The sequence below is a fragment of the Gracilinanus agilis genome, chromosome 3 (genome assembly GCF_016433145.1).
Source record: "Gracilinanus agilis isolate LMUSP501 chromosome 3, AgileGrace, whole genome shotgun sequence".
In the NCBI taxonomy this organism is placed as follows: Eukaryota; Metazoa; Chordata; class Mammalia; order Didelphimorphia; family Didelphidae; genus Gracilinanus; species Gracilinanus agilis.
This window is the reverse complement of record NC_058132.1, coordinates 120,002,296-120,024,401: the sequence shown is the minus strand read 5'-3', so window position 1 is coordinate 120,024,401 and position 22,106 is coordinate 120,002,296. Positions and strand designations below refer to the sequence as shown.

Sequence of the window (22,106 nt, the reverse complement as noted above, 5' to 3'; positions counted from 1 at the left end):
TCAACTTTTTCACAAACCAACCTGCTTGTCCATTCAGGATAGCTTTCCCAATTCAAATTTTTCTTATAAAATGAAGCACAGTTTTTACATTTTGTACAATGAAAAATAAAATTACAGTTTTTTAGATACATATTAAAGTACCTGATAAGGCTTCTGGAATACAGATCTATTGGTCTAATTTTTTTATATTAGTGCTACAGTTGGATATACTTAATTTTGATAAATTCATTTTCTAAAAAAAAATAGCATTAGAAAAGGCTTACTTACCTTTCAAGGCTGCTGGCACAGATTTTGGAGTAGTGAAAGTGTATTTCTGAGAAAGGGGACCTTCCCCAGCTTCATTGCAAGCTTGAATACAGAATTTATAGGATGTTGACTCACTGAGTCTTTGTACTTTATATGTATGACATGGTCCTCTGTACAAGGATATAAACCTAATATGGAAATAAACTAATTAAATGGGTTACAAATAGATATTCTCTTGTTTAAAAACTTATAAATCAGGCAAAGAAATAAGACAATACTATGGAAATGTAATAATGAAGTATAAATGTTACAGATTTTAATGGCATGGTTAAGGTGTTTAAAGAGTAAAAATAAAAAAAAAGAAAGAATCTTAGTGTTACTATAACATATCAGCAAACTAATAGTAAGAATCTCCTTATCACCACCACCACCACCACAACCATCTTCTATTTAGAGTGGTTACTATGACTGCTAGTGACACCACAAAATACAACACATCATCCCTGCTATTAATGAGCTAAAACAGGGCCAGAGAGACAGGCCATACAAAAAAATGTAAAACAACAATAAAATAATAGACTAAGTTTCAAGAGAGTGGCAGCAATATGGTTTTAGGTGGTGCTGAGATTTTCTAAGGTATTACCATCTCTATGCAGAGTGAAGCTGTAGTTTACAGGAGTTGAGAGGAAATGGGTAAACTAGGATGGTGTGGGTAGGCTTAGTGGAAGAGGGATTTGAAGGAATCCAATGAAGATCCTGAAGTTGTTAAGTATGATGGCAGGGGATGATCTGAAGAGAATGGTTATGAGCCATGTACTAATTCCCTTGAGAAAGGAGAGATCACAGAAAATATAGATTGTAATGAACCAGAAAGGAGGAGAATCAGCTTAGTGATGGTAGCAGAGGAAGTCTGAGAAGAGGAGGGAATCAAGGGTTAAGATGAAAGGATTAGGCTTATAAGAGGACCACCTCTTTCCCTCTAATAAGAGAGAAGAAAGAAAGGATGAGTAAATATAAAAGAATCATGTAGTGAGACTTATAAGCATATATTGACAGGATTCCTGATCTATTAAAGCTGAAAACCTAAAAAAATATATACAAAATATAAGCCAAAATGCAATATTATAAGGAAATTACATATATGTATAAACACACATAGAACATGTCTAATGATGTTTTGATTTAAAATAAATTGTTCCTTTCAGCTTCTTTCTTTTTTTCCCTCGTGAAAAAAATTGTTAATATCTGCAGGAGACTCAATGACTAAACAAAAGTCTAGAAAAAAATCAATTCTTAGGCCAATAATCTATTCTAAAATATAATTTGAAGATGGTTTTAGAATGGGTAAGATTGCTTAGTGGTTAGAAGAAAGAAAAAGTGCTAAAATGAAATTTTTGTGGTTCAATAAAGGAAGGTGGATAAGTAGTTACAAAATAGCCTATTTTCATTTTATACCTCATGAGTTTTCCAGAGACAAATTATATAAGTTTTTTATACCAATGAAAAGGGAGGAAATTTACAGTAAATTTTTTCTCATTTACTAGAAAAGTACATTTTTAATTAGAAGAGAGGGATTAGGCATGCAAATGTGATTTTACTGATGCAGAGAACTTCCTCTACTAAAGTAAGCTGGCACTTTCTCTGCAAATTATTATCTTTGGGAGCTCTCCAAGGCAGCAACAAGTTACAAAACTGGTCTAAAATAGGACCTGAACTCAGGTCTTTCTGCTAGGTGGTCTTTGCTATTTTTAAAAGAATTATTTAAAACAGATTTCAGGGAATTTGTAAAACAGACCAAAGGATATACATAAGACTAACTCTTACCTTCCATTCTTATCTTCCATGAGAAGGTGGTACTGAATGGAATCTGTAGGTAATGTCTTTGTGGCTCCTTCCCCCCACTTTAGCTTGAGGTTCTGGTGATTGTAGGCTGCACATTCCAGACGAGGAGGGTCAGGAGGGAGGGGCTTAGTTTTTAATTTTATTGTATGGCTGAAAGGACCAGCTCCAAGGCTATTCAAGGCTTGAATTCGTATTCTAAGAATCACAGGCATAAAATGATACTGATAAATTTTAGCTTATAATGGATTGCTGTATTAAAATTTTTACCAGCCTACCAAGCATAGATAAAGAAAAAAAATCAAACGGTTACACTAGTGTTTAAAAAGCCCCAAACTGTTTCCTATTTATTTTCTTGGAAATTATGGAAAAGGTAAGTTATCAACATGAAATGAGGTGCAGACATAAGATCAAAGGATTTAAAGTTGGAAAGGACCTTAAGAACTATAATTTCCTTATTTTAAAGATGAAGAAGCCGAGGCTAACTGTTTTTCCTAAGTTTGGAAAACTAGAAATCTGTTGCGAGCTCTTTTACTTAGGAGGTGTTTACGCTTTCATTTTTATTAACAGAAATTAAGTAGTATGTCTTTTTTTCTTTAGTGGATCTAGGTGTTTTCTTAATATTAACTGCAAGGAATTCAATAATAAAAAGTATGGGATGTGAAATAAGACCATTTATAATATGTGGTTATAATTAAAAACATTTTATTCAGCAATCTCACAAATTGAGTATATTTTATAATTTGGGGTTGAAGGGACAATTTCCAGTATGATTTTCATGAAACAGTAAAACTCACTGTGCTTAGGATTTTCTTTTTAAATAAAAAGTTAATTCTCTGATTGTTCTCTGCCAATGTGTTGTAAGGTATAGTGAAAGAGTGCCGGACTTGGGAATGAAGACAGACCTTAATTTAAATGCTGCTTACAACACTGATTAACGCTGTGATTTAAAAGCAAGTCTCTGGTTCTCAGATTTATTTGTAATTAATAATAATAATTAAAAGTACCTAGACCTTACAGGGCCAGTGTAAAAATCAAACAAGATAATGTGTTTAAAGTACTTTGTACATACTGAAGCACTATGTAAACATCAGGTATCATTATCAGAGGGCTGAGTCTGATATTGGTCAAATATAGAGTGACAAAGATGGACAGTAACATTTTTTATTGGTGTTATATGTCCAAGTGTCATTCTGATCACATTCTAAAAAGAAGTATTTGGGGTAGAGGAAGCTGTCAGGAATTGGCCATCTCATATTAAAGTGATTTTTGTACAAAAATAATTTCAGCATAAGAAGAAATTATATAATTAGGGAATATCAGTGTCAAATAAGGTCAGAAAAATTATTTAGTCCACTTAACTTATTTTATAGCTAAAGAAATCAAGGCCCAGAGACAAAGCGATTTAGCCAGCAAGAAGGGTACAATGGAAAGCCATATTAGATTTGGAATCAGAGGACTTTGGTTCAAATCCCAGTTCTGCCATGTATTGTGTGACTGGGCTTTAAATTTAAATTTTCTGGGCTTTGGTTTCCTTAACTGTAAAACAAAGAGGTTAGAGAAACTGTAGCTACTATTTTTATGAATGACTATTGGCCTGTTCCACCTCTAATTCTATGATCCAATGTCATAGAGAAAGTTAAATTGAAATATTTTGATGAGAATTAACTTATGTGGGTGATAAAATGGAGCTAGAAATTGACAGGTAATTAATATATTTCATTTATTAAAAAAGCAACTATCTACCAAAACGTGAAAATTCTTCCCAGAAATGTTATTTTAAAAAAGCCATTAAAATGAAAATATTCCACAACTGCCATTCACAACTCTGCTAATGTTGTCACATACAAAGTCTTCTGCTGATAATGGCTAATAAAACTGTTTGACACAGTATCATCTGTTCTTGTTTTCTTTTCCTTCCATTATGCCTGTGTTTTCCTCTTTTTTATTGTCTTCTTCCAGGCTTTTCAACTAGTCATTACGACTGATTTAAAGCTACCTTTTTAAAAAGAGCTCATTTCAAATGAAGAAATATTTATTAAGTAGTTAGTATGGATATACAAAAAGCACTGCTGACCAAAACTAATGCATAAAGCAAAAAAGCAAATCTTCAGATTTGTGAAAATTATAAAAATATGTTCACTTATGAAACATTTAAAATCTATAGTTTGAGAAAGGAATGAAAAATTTAAGAACACAAAGTCATAATATTAGAAAAATGTATTTTTATATATAGACATATATAAAAGGTCTAGGTAATTTAGGCTAAATCACTATATATATTTTTATATAGCGATACACACATATGCACATATATGCTGGGAGAAACTATCTGTAAGGTTAAATTAGTTGTGTGTGTGTATAAACATGTTGCTAATACTGTGAACTTATGTTCTTAAATTTTGGAATAGAAATTACTTGCTCAAACCTAAAAATTCATTATAGATTTTAAGTGATTTATTATACATGTTATACATACTAATTTGTTATGTAGTTAATTTGAAAACAAAACTAAAATTCATGATGAGTCTGCTTAAGAAATGAGAACTTTCTCTAACTCATTCAGCTGTGTTATATCAGTAAGATTCCTAATACAATATTGCCCGTGTACCTGTATGTTGTATCTGGTTGCAAATTGTCTATAACATAGCTTGAAATCCTTCCCACTGTCACAGGCTGTTTCTCTCCAAAGTCAATGCTATAGGATAGGATTTCTGAACCATGGTCACAAGGTTTTTCCCATTTTATTGCAAGGCATGTAGAAGGTGAATAATCTGGACTTTCAACTTCATCTTCACTTATTTCTTGAAGACAAGCCACGACTGCAGGTACCGATGCTGGAGTCATACATACTACTACTTCACTGAAAGGGCCTGGTCCTGCAACACTCACAGCCTGAAAATGAACAAAGAAATGAGCATGGAAGTACTACTGAAATGCAGAGATTTTGTGATAGGACATCAGTTAAGTGATCCTCTTTACCTGAACCCTGCAATAATACATGGTTGCTGGTAAAAGTCCTTTTAATTCATAACTGAGACCAGGTCCACAGTAACATATTTGCATACATCCTTCAACTCCTCCCCATTCCAAACGATATTCAGTGACATCTGCTCCATTACTAACTGGAACCTTTGAAACAGGAAACAGATTAACATTTAAATTCCCTCTTAAAGTCCGAATCTTGACTATGTTTTGCTGAAAATGTCTTTCCATGAGCACAACAAAAAAGTTGTTTTTAAAGTTCTGTAAATAGTAAAGAAAATGAAAGCCATCCATTTTATAGTCTTATGATTGAGATCTTTTGAATTTGAGGAGTCAAAAAGTGCAATAAATTTATCTTGAAATTCAATATCATTACTCTTAAAAGTGTTGGAAAGCATGTTTTGTATTGATGCAACACATTCTTTAATTTTAAAAAATAACTTAAAATGAAACCACGTAAAACCCTTTGTTGAATTTCAAAGTTTAATAATGTTTATTAGTATAAAATAATTACTAAGCAATAGGGGATAAACATAATAGGAATGATGTAGCCAATATATTATGAACATGCGATTTGAACATTAAGTTCATCACTGGTCAAGGTACAATAAGCACTACGGTAAGTATCCTTGAAAAATTCAAAAGCATATAATATGTAATATTTTTTATACTGAAATTATTAATAAAGGGGCAATGAAGTGTAAGTTAAATTAGAATTTAGTCTAAAAAGACTAGAAGTAGTTAAAATCAATAGTACTATTTTATACAAGATATTTGTGCAGTATGGAAAAGTAAAAATGCAATTTTATACATATACAATAGTCCTAAATTAAAGCATAATAATACCTCCCAATACACTTGTGCACAGGTTGCAGATCTACATGTCACTTGAGGGGGTTTGCACTGATCTGGTGGTCCTGGTGCTGTAGTTATTTCACATTTTTCTGAAAATTGTCCAAACTTTAAAAACAAAAAACAAAAACTGATAACTGCAAGAGTTTCAATTTTTTTTTCCAAGTACCTGTTTGTTTGCCCAGCACTGTATTACATAATTACATATTTACAAACATGCAAGACTCTTATTGTTCAGAAAAGTTTATAAGAATTGATGGGTATTATTCCCAATGGTAAGGGATACACGAGGAAGGGTCAATGACATGATTATTGTTGATTTCCTGATTTTATCAATGTCTCCAGTAACTCAACTTCCTTCCAGATTTCATCAACTCTAAAATTCATATCTCCTTAGTAACCCTTTGCTTTCAGACACTTTCCTATAATCAGAAAGGACAGACATCAGAGAACCCCTCCAAAGGCCTCTATTTAAAGAGAGATCCCTGGGCTGTCATCTTATAATATCTCACTGACTTCAGATCTTCAGTCATGCTCCCCTCTCCTTTTGATCTTCTCTTCCAACTTTTAAAGTTCCTTTTGTATGTTGTCTTCTTCCATTAGACTGTGAGTTCCTTGAGAGCAGGGGCAGTTGCATAGTGACTGGCTTATAGCAGATGCCCAATAATGCTTACTGACTATTGACTAGAGGAGGGGATGCTATATAAGAAGTTTTATTATAATGGCTCTTTAATATTACATAACTACTTGATAGTCATGCAGTATTAAAAAGGTTTAAAATGAGAATTACCCAGAGAAGGTGTTCTTAACTTTTTGTGTGTGATGTAACCTTTTGGCAGTCTGGTAAGGATGTATGGACTCCTCATAACTGTTTCTAATTGAATAAAATATTTCAAGTTATAATGGAAACATATTATACTTTAAACAAAGTTACTAATGTATTTTTATTTATTTTTATTTTATTTTTTAGAAAAATTTTCCATGGTTACATGACTAACATATTTTTAAAAAACATGGACTCCAGGTTAAGATCTAGAGAAAGCCTTCGTTCAGCTGAAAATGCTTTCCCCATCCTTCAGTCCTGAATAAGACTATAAGAATACTTAAAAGTGTCACTTTATACAAGGAAACTGAGGTCCAGAAAGGTTAAGTCACTTGTCTATTGTCACAATGCCAATAACTGTTTGTGGTGGAATTCGAAACCAGGTTTCCTTGACTTGGAAGCCAAGGACTCTATAGACATTAAGCTAGTGTGGATATTATATGTCCAGAAATATCCACAAACATACATATGAATTTAAATATAAGTTTACTGGCCATCTCATCCATAAAAGGAAAATACAAAATGGTCCTTGGTGCACTTGTGTAGTGAGGTTCCTCTGACAATTACTTCATGCAACAGGGAGGCCTAGGTTTATGAAAGTGGTTTATAATTGATAGTCAGTGCAGAGCATTAATGGCAACAAAATTTCTTAGAAATCATTAAGTTCTCCAGGGGCTTTTCTGCTTGTGCATAATGTTCTTATTTATATTATGCCTGAGAATACGGCTACCAAAATCACTCAATAGTGTTTTATATAAATAATATAGGAAAAAACAAGTAGAAAAAGAATGTCTATTCTCCAGGGTGATTTGCAGCTAGATAGGTAATCCATTTAACTGATCCATTAGCATTTAAATTTCAGAGACATTCCATACAGACATTAATTTGGGCCAAGATTTGAAGCCAAGGCAGCAAGCATATTAGAGTTAATAATGCATTACTTTAAATGATACCAAGGTTTTCCATGAAGCAACAACAAAAAATCTTTTTAATAGGAATATTCTTCTAGTAATGCTATGTAGCAGGGGTTGGCAAACTATGGCCTGAGGGCCTATTATGGCCCACTGGTTAGTGAGCTAAGAATGGTTTTTATAGTTTTAAATATAATAAATCTTTATTTAAAAAATATAAAAACCATTCTAAGTTTGTAGGCCATATCTGTCAACTTCTGCTATATGGCATTGAGTCCCAAACTCTAAGAAGAATCTCAAAATTGAGCAAGACTCAAAGTGTTATAGCATAAATAGGTTGTAGCACATTACCAAGAATAATTTGCATGAAGAAAGGGACATACAAGAAATTATCTGGGTGATTCACAAAGAAAAAAATAAGCCAATTTAGTAGAAAGAATAAGGGCTAATGGATAGCCTACATGCTATAATGGTACCCACACAAGGTTAAAAGACCAGAGGAAGGTTCCCCACTATACTACATGGAACGATTAAAAAGTACTTCCAGGAGGCCATGGATAATAGCCACGTGGGGTGAAAATGTGCAGACAGACTATCATCCACACCACTAAAAGGGATTCTTATATTGATGAGATAATAGAAATTGAAGTACTGAGGAAGTATTGCTTACAATATCACTTTTTAAATTTCTAACAGCAATAATAATGAATTTATATATCTCTTCAAGATTTGTTCTGCCAAAAATGACAAATATTGGTGAGGAAGGAGTTGTGAACTGATCCAACATTCTGGAAAGCAACTTGGACCTATGCACAAAGGGCTATAAAACTGTGCATATACCATATATCCCTTTGACCAGAAATACCACTATTATGTCGTATCCTAAAGAGATTTAAAAAAAAGGAAAAGAAAAAAAAGCACCTCTGTGCTTTATTTATATTTATTGATATTGATATTTATAGTAGCTCTTTTTGTGATGAAAAAGAATTGGAGATTGAGAGGATACCCATTAACTGGTGATGGCTGAACAAGTTGTGATATATGACTGTGACAGAATACTATTGTCCTATAATGATGAGCTGGATGTTTCAGAAAAAAAAAAAAAAACCCTGGAAAGACATACATGAACTAATACAAAATGAGTAGAACCAGACTTCAGAATATCAACAGCAAAACTATATGATGGATCAACTGTGAATGACTTAGCTATTCTCAGCAATACTCAAAATAATTCTGAAAAACTTACAATAAAAATGCTATCTGTCTACAGAGAAAGAACTGATGAATTCTGAATGCAGATTGGAGGATATTTAAAAAAAAACAAAACACTTTTTTTTGGATGGTGGTTGGTGTTTTCTTTCACAACATGACTAATGGAAACATGTATTGCATGACTGCATGTTTATAACCTATAACAAATTGCTTATCTTCGCAACAGGGGAGGGACCTTGGAAATCAAAATTTTATAAAATGAATGCCAAAAATCATTTTTACATGTAATTGGAAAAAATTATTTTAAAGAGGAAGAAAAAAAGGATTTGTCTTGCCTCTTGACATATATTGGCTAGGTGACCCTTTTAGTGCTCTAGGCCAACCGTCAAATATCCACTTGAACCAAATAAAAATGTAAATAGGAAATGCTTAACAAAATTTTAAAAAATACCGTATAAATGTTAATTTGCAGCCTGCAGGGATCTGTTCTATTTGAGTTTCACACTACACTCTAGGCAACTATCTAATAAATTTCCTATACAAATGAATCTATAGGTCTCTGTTGTTTTTCCTTAAGTTTTAAAAAGTATTTTCCTTACAAAGACCTTATGAAGTAGGTAGTGCAAGTATTATTATCCTTATTTTAAGGATAATGAAGCTGATATATGAATGTTATATGACTTGCCTAGGTCCGTTCAAAAAGTAGGAGTCAAAAGTCAGAAGTACTTGAACCTAGGTCAGACTCTTAACTCTAGCACACTGCTTCACTAAACTTTAAGAGTTGAAACTGAAATGACAAGAGAAATTGCCCAAGAGTCAATGTGATATGTTACAAATATAAAGCCTAGAAGTTTAAATCAGTTTCAAAATACCATTCTCTTAAGGAACTTAAACATCCCTCCTTGCAAGCCAAGTAACTACTTTTTTTTAACCCTTAACTTCTGTGTATTGGTTCCAAGGCAGAAGAGTGGTAAGGGTGGGCAATGGGGGTCAAGTGACTTGCCCAGGGTCACACAGCTGGGAAGTATCTGAGGCCGGGTTTGAACCTAGGACCTCCCGTCTCTAGGCCTGACTCTCAATCCACTGAGCTACCCAGCTGCCCCTCCAAGTAACTATTAATAAGATTTGAATTCCTACCCCAATTTTGTTAGCTGCACGTAGTCTAAAATTATATGTCTTTCCAGGAAGAAGGTTGCTCACTGTGCATTCTACTTCAGAACCCTGGTAAATTTCTCTGGGTTCATCTGTTTCTGTAGGAGACATTTCCACACTATAAGAGATAATAGGTGCTCCGCCATCAACCTGAGGTGGTCCTAAGGAAAGGTGGAAAAATTAATACAGTTTAAAATACTGAGCACATTTAAATGCCTATTTATATATTATATTGCTAAAGTGGAAATTACCCCATCGTAGTTGGATTTCTTTTGCTTTGGGTCTACCCTGTAATCTGGGAGGGAAGCATGGACCAGGAAGCACAGCAGGAGTCTGTACCAGGAGTGGTTCAGATACCTGTCAAAAAACAGAATAATAATTTTTAATTAAAAAACAAAAACAAAAAAACCCAACCATATAATACCAAGGTTGTCTCATTAAAGAACTATCAGCTGAGAATACATGAATATAATCCAGAACTGAATAAACTACCAAGGCTCAATTTTTTTTTTAAAACAGCTGATTAACTTTTATTTGGGGAAAAAAACATTTGGAGATAATTTTGAGAAAATGGTGTTACTATTTTTTTTTTCTTGCTTTAGAGGCCCACAGTTTCACCTAAAACTATCAGTACTTATAAATTTAGTTTTCAGTCTGCATGGTCTGTTTCACATGTTATTATTCCAAATCCACTTTCAAAATGTGTAATAATCTATTTGACACCCACTTCATCTGTATATTTCATATGATATGAGGCTAGAGTGAGACATTTGGGTGCTTTATTCAGGTCAACTGAATTTGGACCATCATATCCAATAGGAACTGAATCTGTTTTCCAAAATAGCACTTTCAAGAAGTTAATTCATATAGTTCAGAAAAGTCACCCTATATTTGATTGGCTTCATCTTGGTAAATTCCAGGGTCAGTCATCCTCAGACAGCTGCGTTTCTCATTACCAGTGTTCAAAGTCATTGTTTCCCTCTTGGATGAACTTGTCTGTCATTACACCAAGCACTTTGGTCTTTGCTATTTTTTAGGTTTTCCAACCTACTCTTAACTATACTATAATCCCTAGATCATTAATCATTCCTTTATTCATGGAAACTTAGTTTAAAAAAAAAAATGGACCCCTGGAAATAATGTAAGTTTGTAGGTGAAGTTAAGCCAATGACTTTTAAGTTCTAACATGTGTAGGACTACCAGCCATGTACTAACAAATTTTAAGTACAATTTAAAAAATTTTCTAATTCATCCTGAAAAAAACTCCATACCTATAGTGATCATAGTTCATAGTCTTTGTTGTTGACCTAATATAAATCCAAATACTTTGCTAATTATGGATAAATGCTTATTTTATTTTCAGTTTTGGTCAAATTAGACTACAATAAACTTTTTTTTTAACCTAATAGATCTGTTTAAAAAGGTTTTTCCTTCCTCCTTCCACGTGAAAATAAAACTATACAGTCAAGAGCCTTTAGAGCAGTGATGGGCAAACTACGGCTGGTAGGCCAGATACAGCCCCCTGAAATGTTCTATCCAGCCTAATCTGATGAATACAATGAGTAGGATACAATACATTGAAACTCTGAAAGAGTTGCCTTAGAAACAGACTGACAGATGAGCATTTCCTTTCCTTTGGCCTCTCCTCTTTAAAAAGTTTGCCCATCACTGCTTTAGAGTATTTGCCCAATTCGTAATAGTAATATTTAAAAATAAAGACTTATTCAATAAAATTTTCATAAGTTAGTAAAATATTTTTTTAAACCACATTGGATTCTATTATTATGACATGGGATAGAACATTGTCCTGGAGTAGGGAAGGCATTAGGTTCAAGTCTCACCTCTGACATGTACTGGCTGTGTGATCTAGGATAAGTCACTTAAGCTCTTAAAATGGCAAATCTCTAAGGTTTAAAATAATTTTTTGTTGATTTGTATCATAAGATGGAATTCTGATCATAAGGTTCTCACACTGAGGAAAATACAGATCTTGGACATCATTCTCATTCCCTTCTTTCCATAAATAAAAAAAAATATGGAAGAAGGCATAGTTACAAATGCTCTTGGAATTAATCTTTGGTTAGAAAAAAAAATTTTGTTCAGAAACTCAATTTAAAAATATTTCCTCCTGAAGTTTAAGTATGTATTTAAATAATGGGTATAAGAAAATGATTTTCAACCATAAAATTGACTTCTGCAACCAAAAAGAATTGTTTTTAAATAAAGGTAATTTCTGACACTGCCAATGTAGTTATTTCTGTGTAGCAACCTCCTTAAATGAAACTTTTTATTTTTTATTTTTTATTTTTTTTATTTTAAACCCTTAACTTCTGTGTATTGACTTATAGGTGGAAGATTGGTAAGGGTGGGCAATGGGGGTCAAGTGACTTGCCCAGGGTCACACTGCTGGGAAGTGTCTGAGGCTGGACCTGAACCCAGGACCTCCTGTCTCCAGGCCTGGCTCTCAAGCCACTGAGCTACCCAGCTGCCCCCCTTAAATGAAACTTTTAAGAAATTCTCAACCATAAAATTGACATATGCAACAAATGAAACTTTGTTTAAAAATAATTCTGACACTGCCAATGGAGTGACATGCTTATGTATGTAGCAGCTTTCTGAAATGAATCTTTTAAGATGTTCAGATTTCTTCCTGGCCATCTCTATACAAAAATTCCTTGCATCCTGGTTATCATCCCTATCTGCCCCCTCCCCTCAATCCTCTTTCCAGCTCATAACAGGAATAGTTTTGATTGTGTCCAAGTCTTAGCATATAGAAAGCACTTAATATTTCCTCTTTCTACTAAATTTATTTTTCTGAAATAAATATCCATTTATTAAGCATATAATGCAAGAAGACATACTCACTAGTTAGGAACTCATTCAATTAACATGTTATATCTGCTAGGGCAAACGTAAAGATAATTTAAATGAATAATAAATGTTGGAATTAATAATTCAAATAAATGGTCTACGATCTTTGGTGCCTGATAATATGGTAGGAGGAATGACACACAAACATACAATACAAATATTAAATATAAGGCATTCTGTTTCTCTATTCAATAAAATTTTACCAAGTAACTACATTGGGGAAGACAAAAATATGTCAATTAATCCTTTCCATTAAAGAGATACAGAGTAAAAATCCATAAGCAGTGCCCCTCAGAGTACTGCTCACATAGCTAAGTGAAATATAGCATTACCGGACTCTGTCCTCCATCACTAACACAATATACACGAAGGCGATAGAAGCAGCCAGGAGTCAGGCGATCACAGAGATGTTCCCGAGCAGTGCCACTGTATATCACATCCCATTTGTTTCCTGTTAAGAATTGATGCACAATCAATTAGGGACTAATGCTTGACATTTTGGTATCATGGACACAGCAGGTATCCTCACTTCATTAAAACGAGCATTTGTGTAATTTGTCAGAACAATTCTAAGCCTATTTAGAGTTTCCTGGAAATGATCTAATTTTCTCTATTTACAGTTTCCAAGACAAATTTGTGAGATCTGCTGATGCACAATATCTGTTACTTTGTATAGCCTCTGGCAAAGACAGATGATTTGCTTTTAATTAAGCATTTTAAATGTGTTTACTGATCCAGTAATAACATTATAGATAAATAAATAGAAGAGAAGCCAATAATGTGAGTTCAGCCTATTTAAAAGACAAACTTGCTTTTACACATAGGCAGTCACTCAATAACATCTTTTGTTGCTGTGGTACTTCCTCCACCAAGAAAGTCTGTAAAGAGCCAGATTAAAAAAAATATCTCAGAAGATGGTCTTCAAGAGTTACCATGGCTAAGAAGAAGTTTATCACCCTGCTGCCAGCCTGGGTAATAAGTCTTTCTGATCTTAGCCAGCCTGAGTCTCAGACAAGAGATGTACAGTATTAGGAATGTTTCCAGGTTAGAACGAGCTACCATCACCTCCTGGAGATGAGGAGGCACTTTCAGAAACAATGAATGATTGGAAAGTACTATTATTGCCAAAGGGCAAAATGGAGAACTTGCAAAAGCATTTGTGTTCTTGGGAATGCTTCTTCTATAATTGCTTAAAATTATATTTTATCTACCCTCCCACTAATTCCCCTTTCTCTTCCTCTTTCTCTATATTTCCCTGTTCAGTGAAATGTATTTCTATGTGTATTCTTCTTTTCACTAGTTCAAATGATAGTGAACTTCAAGTTTCTGCCCCCAGATATTTGCTTGAGAACTTCATCATGTGAGATAATTTCCCTTAACCATTTATCTCTACCTTTTCCCCTTTTCCTCCTACCTCCACAATGTAGTCCCCTTCCCCTCCCTTTCCATTTTTCTTTCTTTTTTTAAATCCTTACCTCCCATCTTAGAATCACTATTATATATGGTTCCAAGGCAGAAGAGCGATAAGGGCTAGGCAATAGGAGTTAAGTAACTTGCCCAGGTTCACACAGCTACAAAGTATCTAAGGCAAGATTTGAACCCAGGACCTCCTGTCTCTAGGCCTGGCTCTCAATTCACTGAGCCACCCAGCTGCCCCCTCCATTCTTTTTTTAAAAGATCATCAAGACACAACAGAACCAAATTTGTCTTGTCTAATTAAGACTCCCTCTATGAACCTTGATTATGATATCGGTTGAGAAGGGGCATATGCTATCATCTCCCCATATTTGAATATATGCAATTTATCTTTGTTTAGTCCTTTATCATTGTTCATTTGTTTTTACCTTTTTATGTTTCTCTTCATTCCTGTGTTTGAATTTCAGTTTCTCTGTAGCTCTGGTCTTTTCATCAGGCATGTTTTGGAAGTCCTCTGTTTCATTAAAGATTCATTTCCTACCTGTACCATCATATTGTTTTGCTGGGTAATTAATTCTTGGATACGTCTATATCCTTTGCCTTCTAGAATATGGTATTCCAAGCTTTGATCCTCTTTAGAATGATGCTAAATTGTTTGTGATCCTGATTGTGGTTCTTCAGTATGTACAAATTCTTTCTTTTTGGCTCTTTATGGTATTTTTTTCTTTGACTTGGAAACTCTGGATTTTGGCCATCATGTTTCTGTTTTCATTTTTGGGGATTCTTTCACAATAACAAGTAACAAGTGGATTACTTATATTTCCACTTTATCCTCTAGTTCTAAGAGAATTGGGCAGTTTTAAGATTTTTTGAAGTGATTTCTAGACTTTTGTTATGGTGTTCAGTAGTGCAATGATTCTTAAGTTTTTTCCTTTAATCTTTTTTTTTTACAGGTCATTTCTGCTAAGAGACACCTTTAATTTTCTTCTATTTTTTTTTTCAGTGTTCTGACTTTGTTTTAATACTGTTTGTTGGCTCATATCATAGAAGTCACTGACTTCTATCTGATCTATTACTATTTTCAGGGTTTTTTTTTTTTTTTTTTTTTTTTTTTTGCTTAGGCAAAGTTTTGAACCTCCTATGCCAAGCTGTTAATACCCTTTCCATTTTTTCTTCTATAGTTCTAATTTCTTTACATTTTTTCCTCTCTGGCATTCTTACTTTATTAACAAAACCATTTTAAAAACTTTTTTCAACTTTTGCTTCATCTCTTCCAGGAATTCTAATTTAATTTTTGTTCAAGTTATGCTCTTCTTTGAGGCTTTGCTCATAGAATTTTTTAAGTCATTCTTTTTTTTTTCTTTCTGGGTTTGTGTCTAGGGTTTCCTTGTCACTGCATCTCTTTATGGTAGTATTCTGTTTTTGTCTGCTCATTCTTCCAGCCTACTTCCTAAATTCAGACTTGATTTTAGGACCAAGTCCTATGCACTTCTGGAGAGAAAGTCTGGCCTGTTCCTGTTGTAGTTTTCTTAGAGTAATGAGTGCTGTTACATGATCTCATGGCCAGTTTAGACTCACTATCTGTAAGCTTTCAGTGCTACCAAAATGGTCTGATATAGGGCAAAGTCTGATTGTTATTCCTCTGGTCTGAGCTCTGCAAACCAGTCTGATCAAAGTTCCTTGACTTCCTCTTATCCTGTGTTTCATTGTGTGCCCTAGAAAAAGCTCAGAAATCAGTATCAACCCTACCTAGAGTGGACTTAGATAAGAGATATGTCTTCCTGTCTAGGGTCCTTTCTTCCCTCCTCCCTGTCTTAGGGGTCCATCTTTGACTATTTGTTCCCAATGTTGTTCCCCCACCTTTACTTAATTGCCTGTTCTTGAACTTAAGAAATAAAATACCAATGTAACATTTGGGAACAGGAAAAAAAAAACCCCAGAGATTTTGCAAATCAAAGATCTGAGTTTGTAGAATAACCTGCTGCTGGACCAAGTCCGTATCAATTAGTTGGAAAGCTTTGTTGCTTCAGAGTGCAGAATGCAGGCTTCTTGTTGGCCTGTGAATCTTGTCCTTTGTGGGTAGATCTAAAGCCTAGAACAAAAATCCTGCTCTGAACCTGGGGTCTGAGTCACAAGTTTGCTTTTGAAAACTTGCTTCTCTCTAGGTATTTTGCCTAGGGCTTGCGATCAAGAGATGGGGGTGATGAGGGTGGGGGTGAAGAGGGCAGGTCCCTCTATCAGTCTACTCTGCATATGTGATCCAGAACTGAGTAGTGGACAAGGAACCTGCCAGTTTTGCACTGTCCCCATGATTATGAATGTGAAACCCTTGTACCAATTTATAGCCTCTCCTAGTGTGCTCCATATACAGTGTGCTCTGCAGCCCTCTCTCTCCTCAGTGTCCATAAATTTCTCCATCTATCTCCTTATATAGACCTGGTCTGGAAAAATGACATGTTACTTTTTCTTGAATTTCCTCATTAGGATTAGGTCTGATTTCAGATGTTTGGAGGAATTTCAGGGGAAGGGGAAAACTTCTAGCTGCACTGCTTCCTGATGTTCTACCATCTTGACTCTTATTTGCCTGCTTTTTAAATTTTTTTCTCCATCTTAAATGTCTATCTTATTCTTTTAAATTTTTGGTCCTTTATGAGAGACATGACTCCATTACACTATGACTTCCCCTATCACCCTTTTCAGCATGGAGTATATGTTCTCTTGTTACCTTTTGACTCATTGATTGTGGTGTGAAAGCTGGAATATATTTTACATTATCATTTCCAAACTCCTCTTTGACTCCTTTCACTGAGCAATTTCACTTCTTTGTGAATTATGCTATGTAAATTTATCAGTCATGAACCTAGTAGTTGTTATATACCACTGGGACATCTCATTACTCCTTTAATGAGTTCAGTGCTTGGCCCATTGTTTTTCCCTCATCCTTATGGCAGGACATGACTTTAGTATTAGGGGGTCTTCAACATATTCATTGGCACTGCCTAACTTTTCAGTTCTTCAATCTACTCAATACCTTACTTACTATTTTCCTCTACTTTAGCTATGCACTGTGTACATAGCTACACTCCTGACCCAGCAATCATCCAAGTTTGCTGTTTTTATGTTTATGAACCCTGAAATTTCTCTAATTGATCACAATCTTTATAACCCCCTAGACCTCTAGGCAATCACCTTTGCCCTAGCTATAGTCTCTTCTCTTCCCCATCTTAGTCTCATGGTGAATCAATTCAACTTTACAGACCCTTGTTATATTACCAAAAACACTTTACCCAGGTCCCAACTTTGCATTATTCCCAACATTTACCTTCTTCATGTGCTGATTAGGGCCAGAGAAAAATTGGAAATCAGGCTGACTGGGCCTAAATGAAGTAGGGCAAAATATTCCTCTCTATTCTGATTTACCATTCCACCCTTCTCAGTGGCTATTCTGAACTTTTTTGGTTCTCCTTAAGCCTCCTATGGCATCTCTCCCTCTACTCTCTGAGATTGCATACTTTGAGAAAAAAAATCATTTGCTAATACTTCTTCATTTCACATTATTTATCATTCTCTCCATTATCTACTCTTAGACTTTAAAGAGGTAACCCTTCTTGCGAAGGCAAATCCTTCTACATGAAACCCTGATTCCACTGACTCTGGATTTTTCTAGTAAATGGCCCCCAGAATCTCCTATATCCAATTTCTCCTTATCTACTGAGTCCTCTTTTTACCCATGTCTCATTCTTAAAAAGCTCATCTGATTTGAAACTAGCTATAATTCTCTCTCTCTCTCGTTTGTGGCTCAAGTCCTCAAGAAAGTACTCAACAATGGGTGCCTCCATTTTCTCTCCTTTTGCTATCTTCAAAACCTTTTGGAATCTGGCTTCTAACATCATTCAACTGAAACTGCTCTCTCTCAACTGTTACCAATTATCTCTTTTGCCAAATCTAATAGTACTTTCTTAATCTTTACCCATCATGACTTTTCTGCAGTAGTTGATAATATTTTCCTCCTGGATACCCTTTCTTTTCTAGGTTTTTGTTAACATTGTTTTTTCTTGGCTCTTCTATCTGCTTTTTCTCAATCTCCTTTCCTAGTTCTCCATCCATGTCTTGCACACTAACTGTGGGTGTCTCCAAGGGTCTGTCATATGCTTTTTTACTATGCTAGTGATCTCTTCAACTTCTATGGCTTCAACCACCATCTCTATGAAGATGATTACTAGTTCTGGCTCTAGTCTGTTGAATTATAGTCATATCCAACTGCCTTTTTAGATATCCTGAAATGGCTAATACCATAGATATTTCAAACTTAATATGTCTAAACCTGAACTAATAATCTTTCTCCGCACATACCACTCTGCCCAACTTCCCTAATTGAAAGAACCACCATCCCTCTAGTCATCTAGACTATAAGCTTGATAATATCCTTGACTCCTTAAGTCTTATTTGTTCAACATATTTAATCTGTTGCTTTTACTTTTGCATTTCTTGCATATGTCCCCTTCTTTCTACTCATGCAGTCGCTACTCTAGTCCAGGTGATAAGGCCCTAGATGCCTGTAATAGCTTTCTAATACATGTTCAGACCTCAAATGTCTCCTCAATTCATTATGCTTTATGTGTGGTTTATTTAAATTTTATTGTGTCATACTCCTATTCAATGTTCTATAGTAACTCTATTCTCTTTAGAATCAAATAAAAAGTTCTGCATTTAAAGGCCCTTCATATCCTAAGTCTTTCCATACTTAGGTCCCCTTTATATGCTCAAGATTCTGCTAGAGTGGCTTATTTGTAGTGCCTTGAATATGAATCTATTTTCATGACTTTACATTGGCTATATCTTCTACTTTCCTGGGCTTTCTTAAAAGATTCAGCTCAAATCCCACTTCCTGCAAGATGATTTTACTGGTCTCATAAGCAACTAACCCCTTTCCTTTTTGGAATGTTTTCAACTACTCTGCATATATTTTGTATGTATTAGTTATTTATATACTGTCTCCTATATCAGAGTATAAGCTTAACCCCCTCCCCCCCCAATACCTTCCATCTCAGAATCAGTACTATGTATTGGTTCCAATGCAGAAGAGTGGTAAGGGTAGGCAATGGGGATTAAGTGACTTGCCCAGAGCCACACAGCTGGGAAGTGTCTGAGGCCAGATTTGAAACCAGGACTTCCTGCTTAGGTCCTTAGCATAGACCTTGGTACATGGTAAGTGCATAATAAAATGCTTGTTGACTGACTTAATTAATATAGTTCTTACCATTTGAGCCTTCTGACATTTCTACAACATACTTATTTATAGATGCTCCTCCGTTGTCTTTTGGTGGATCTGTTAAAAAACAAAATAATAAAAATTGGTATTCAGCAAAGAATAACAAAGAGCAAAATATTTCACTTGATAAAATTTATTTTACTAATTAAAAAATAGCATAAACTTAGCCTGGCCTGGCTAAATCACTTTATATAAAGATCTCTAAAGAATTTGTATTAATATGAAAAGGAAAATCTCTTACCCCAAGTTATTTTAAAATTCTGTGAATGGATCTTTCCTTTAACTGAAGGCTTTAAAGGTACTCCAGGTTTATCTGGGCAAGTAGTAAATTCTACTATCTCACTGGGATTGCTTTTACCTTCTGAATTATAAGCAATAACCTATGACAAAAAACATACAAAAGTAATATATAAATCCAGCACAGGCATATTCTTTTAACATGGAGACTGTTAACAAGACATTGTTGGATAATTCCTTCTAGTATTCTGACCCTGACATGTGCATAAACAGTGAGGGTCAACAGGAACACTTGTAGGTGATAGGATGGTAGTTGTTCTTGTAATAATGGTTTACTTGTTTAATTTAGAAACCTTTTTCCTCAATAAATCTTTAGTCTCTCCAAATAGCATTCAAACTAAAGAGTTCAAAATTATTCTCCTTAGTAGCCTTAACAATCAAAAAGTAAACGTGAGTTTAATTTACTACCCTGCCTAAGACCTACAAATAAGTTTTTAGTGTTAAGAAAATCTAAAATAATAACAGATAATTTAAATGAAGTTCCTCTTAATTTTGCTTTTAAGTCAACAAACCCCATTTCTGGTTATCTCTTCTCAGAGCAAAATTCCTTCTTCAGGCAATAGCCATAAAGAGTAATAGGGGATAGGGATAGTGACTAGACCTGTAATTTCATTAACACAGAAAACTCCATGTTGTTTGCAATTTGTTAAAAAATATGTAAATTATGCATGTGTAATAATATAAACATCTGTTTTGAGTTCCTTTTGGATTTATTTTGATACTTTTTTCTCTTGACTTTGTGGCTTATTTTTTTTAATGTATGTATTATTCTTATTCTCTTTTCATCTCTTCACATAGTTCATTTTATTGATAATATTTGTCATTTCTAATAACATATTACAATCCATTACATTCAAATATCACATTTCAAATATTCAGCCACTTCTCCCATTATTGTTTTTGTTTTTTTGTCATTACAAACAACGCTTCCACAAACATTTTCACACAAACACTGCTTTTTACACTCTCAATAGTGCCCTTAGGGCCTAATTATAATAATAGGATCCCTAGGTCAATAAGCACAAACAGTTTAACAGTTCTTAATATATGGTTCCATCTTATTTTCTTTTAAAAAAAAATCCACATTGGGGGCAGCTAGGGAGTTAAGTGGATTGAGAGTCGGGTCTAGAGATGGGAGGTGTTGGGTTCAAATCTGACCTCAGACACTTCCTAGCTATGTGACCCTTTGCAAGTCACTTCACCCCCATTGCCTAGCCCTTGCCACTCTTCTGCCTTGGAACCAATACATAGTGTTGATTCTAAGACGTTAGGTAAGGGTTTATAAAAAATTCACAGCTGCTCTGTGTAATATTAGGCCTATTTCTCCAAATTCCTATTAGCATTTAATTTGATCACTTTAACCCATTTGCTATATATTTAGCCAGATTGGTCCTTAGCAGCAGACACAATCTGTTGCCAGGGTCATAGTTTTTCCAAAACCAAGTCTTTCCAGCTTGTTCATATTCAATGTTCCAGTACCACAAACTCTCAGGATTGTAGAATTACCTCCATAGAATGTTAAAGTAAGACTTCTACAGAATATTTATGCTCTCTAAACCATTGTTGTCCCATCAGAAACAATGTTTGGATAATGTGTATGCTCAGGTTTAGATCTATTACTAACCTCATAAAGGTATGTGGGGGCTCTTCAGATACCTCTCATATTCAATTTATCTAAGCCTCTATTCATCTTCTTAACTTCTTTATTATTTATATTTTGGTTAAACTTTTTGAGTCCTGAGAGGGCTTATTAATCTTAATAACAATGCTGAACAAGAAACATTCCTTGAATACTTATCATAGATAAAGCACCTTGTTATGTATTATGAGGAAATGGCTGTAAGAGATAGGAATGCTTCAAGAAGTAACCTAATCTAATTGGCTATTCAAGCTATTAAGTATCAAAAAATAACTAATAGGCAGTTTTTGGTGTCAAATGAGTGGCACAGACAATCTGTAGGAAGAACTTAGAAAAAGCAGAGATCAAGACTTTATAAGGGGACAGTTGGGTAGCTCAGTGGATTGAGAGTCAGGACTAGAGATGGGAAGTCCTGAGTTCAGATCCAGCCTCAGACACTTTCCAGCTGTGTGACCCTGGACAGGTCACTTGACCCCTATTGCCCACCTAGGAGCCAATACACAGAAGTTAAGGGTTTTAAAAAAAAAGACTTTATAGAAGAGTTAAAAAGGAATAAGTTGTGTTTACCACATATCATTATGGATTATTCTT

At 34.5% G+C, this 22,106-nt stretch overlaps 1 protein-coding gene across 1 annotated transcript in view; it reads right to left on the bottom strand.

Moving 5' to 3' along the window:
- Nucleotides 1-22,106, bottom strand: part of FNDC3A (fibronectin type III domain containing 3A) — a 169,044-nt gene that overhangs the window by 10,918 nt on the left and 136,020 nt on the right. Inside the window, exons 16-25 of the mRNA XM_044668236.1 lie at nt 19,821-19,959; nt 19,568-19,636; nt 13,224-13,342; nt 10,272-10,377; nt 10,006-10,181; nt 5,917-6,030; nt 5,068-5,217; nt 4,697-4,980; nt 2,071-2,283; nt 268-434 (exon numbers count right to left, since the gene is read on the bottom strand). Of these exons, the coding sequence (XP_044524171.1) occupies nt 268-434; nt 2,071-2,283; nt 4,697-4,980; nt 5,068-5,217; nt 5,917-6,030; nt 10,006-10,181; nt 10,272-10,377; nt 13,224-13,342; nt 19,568-19,636; nt 19,821-19,959 (1,537 nt within the window). The remainder of the gene's footprint in view (nt 1-267; nt 435-2,070; nt 2,284-4,696; nt 4,981-5,067; nt 5,218-5,916; nt 6,031-10,005; nt 10,182-10,271; nt 10,378-13,223; nt 13,343-19,567; nt 19,637-19,820; nt 19,960-22,106) is intronic.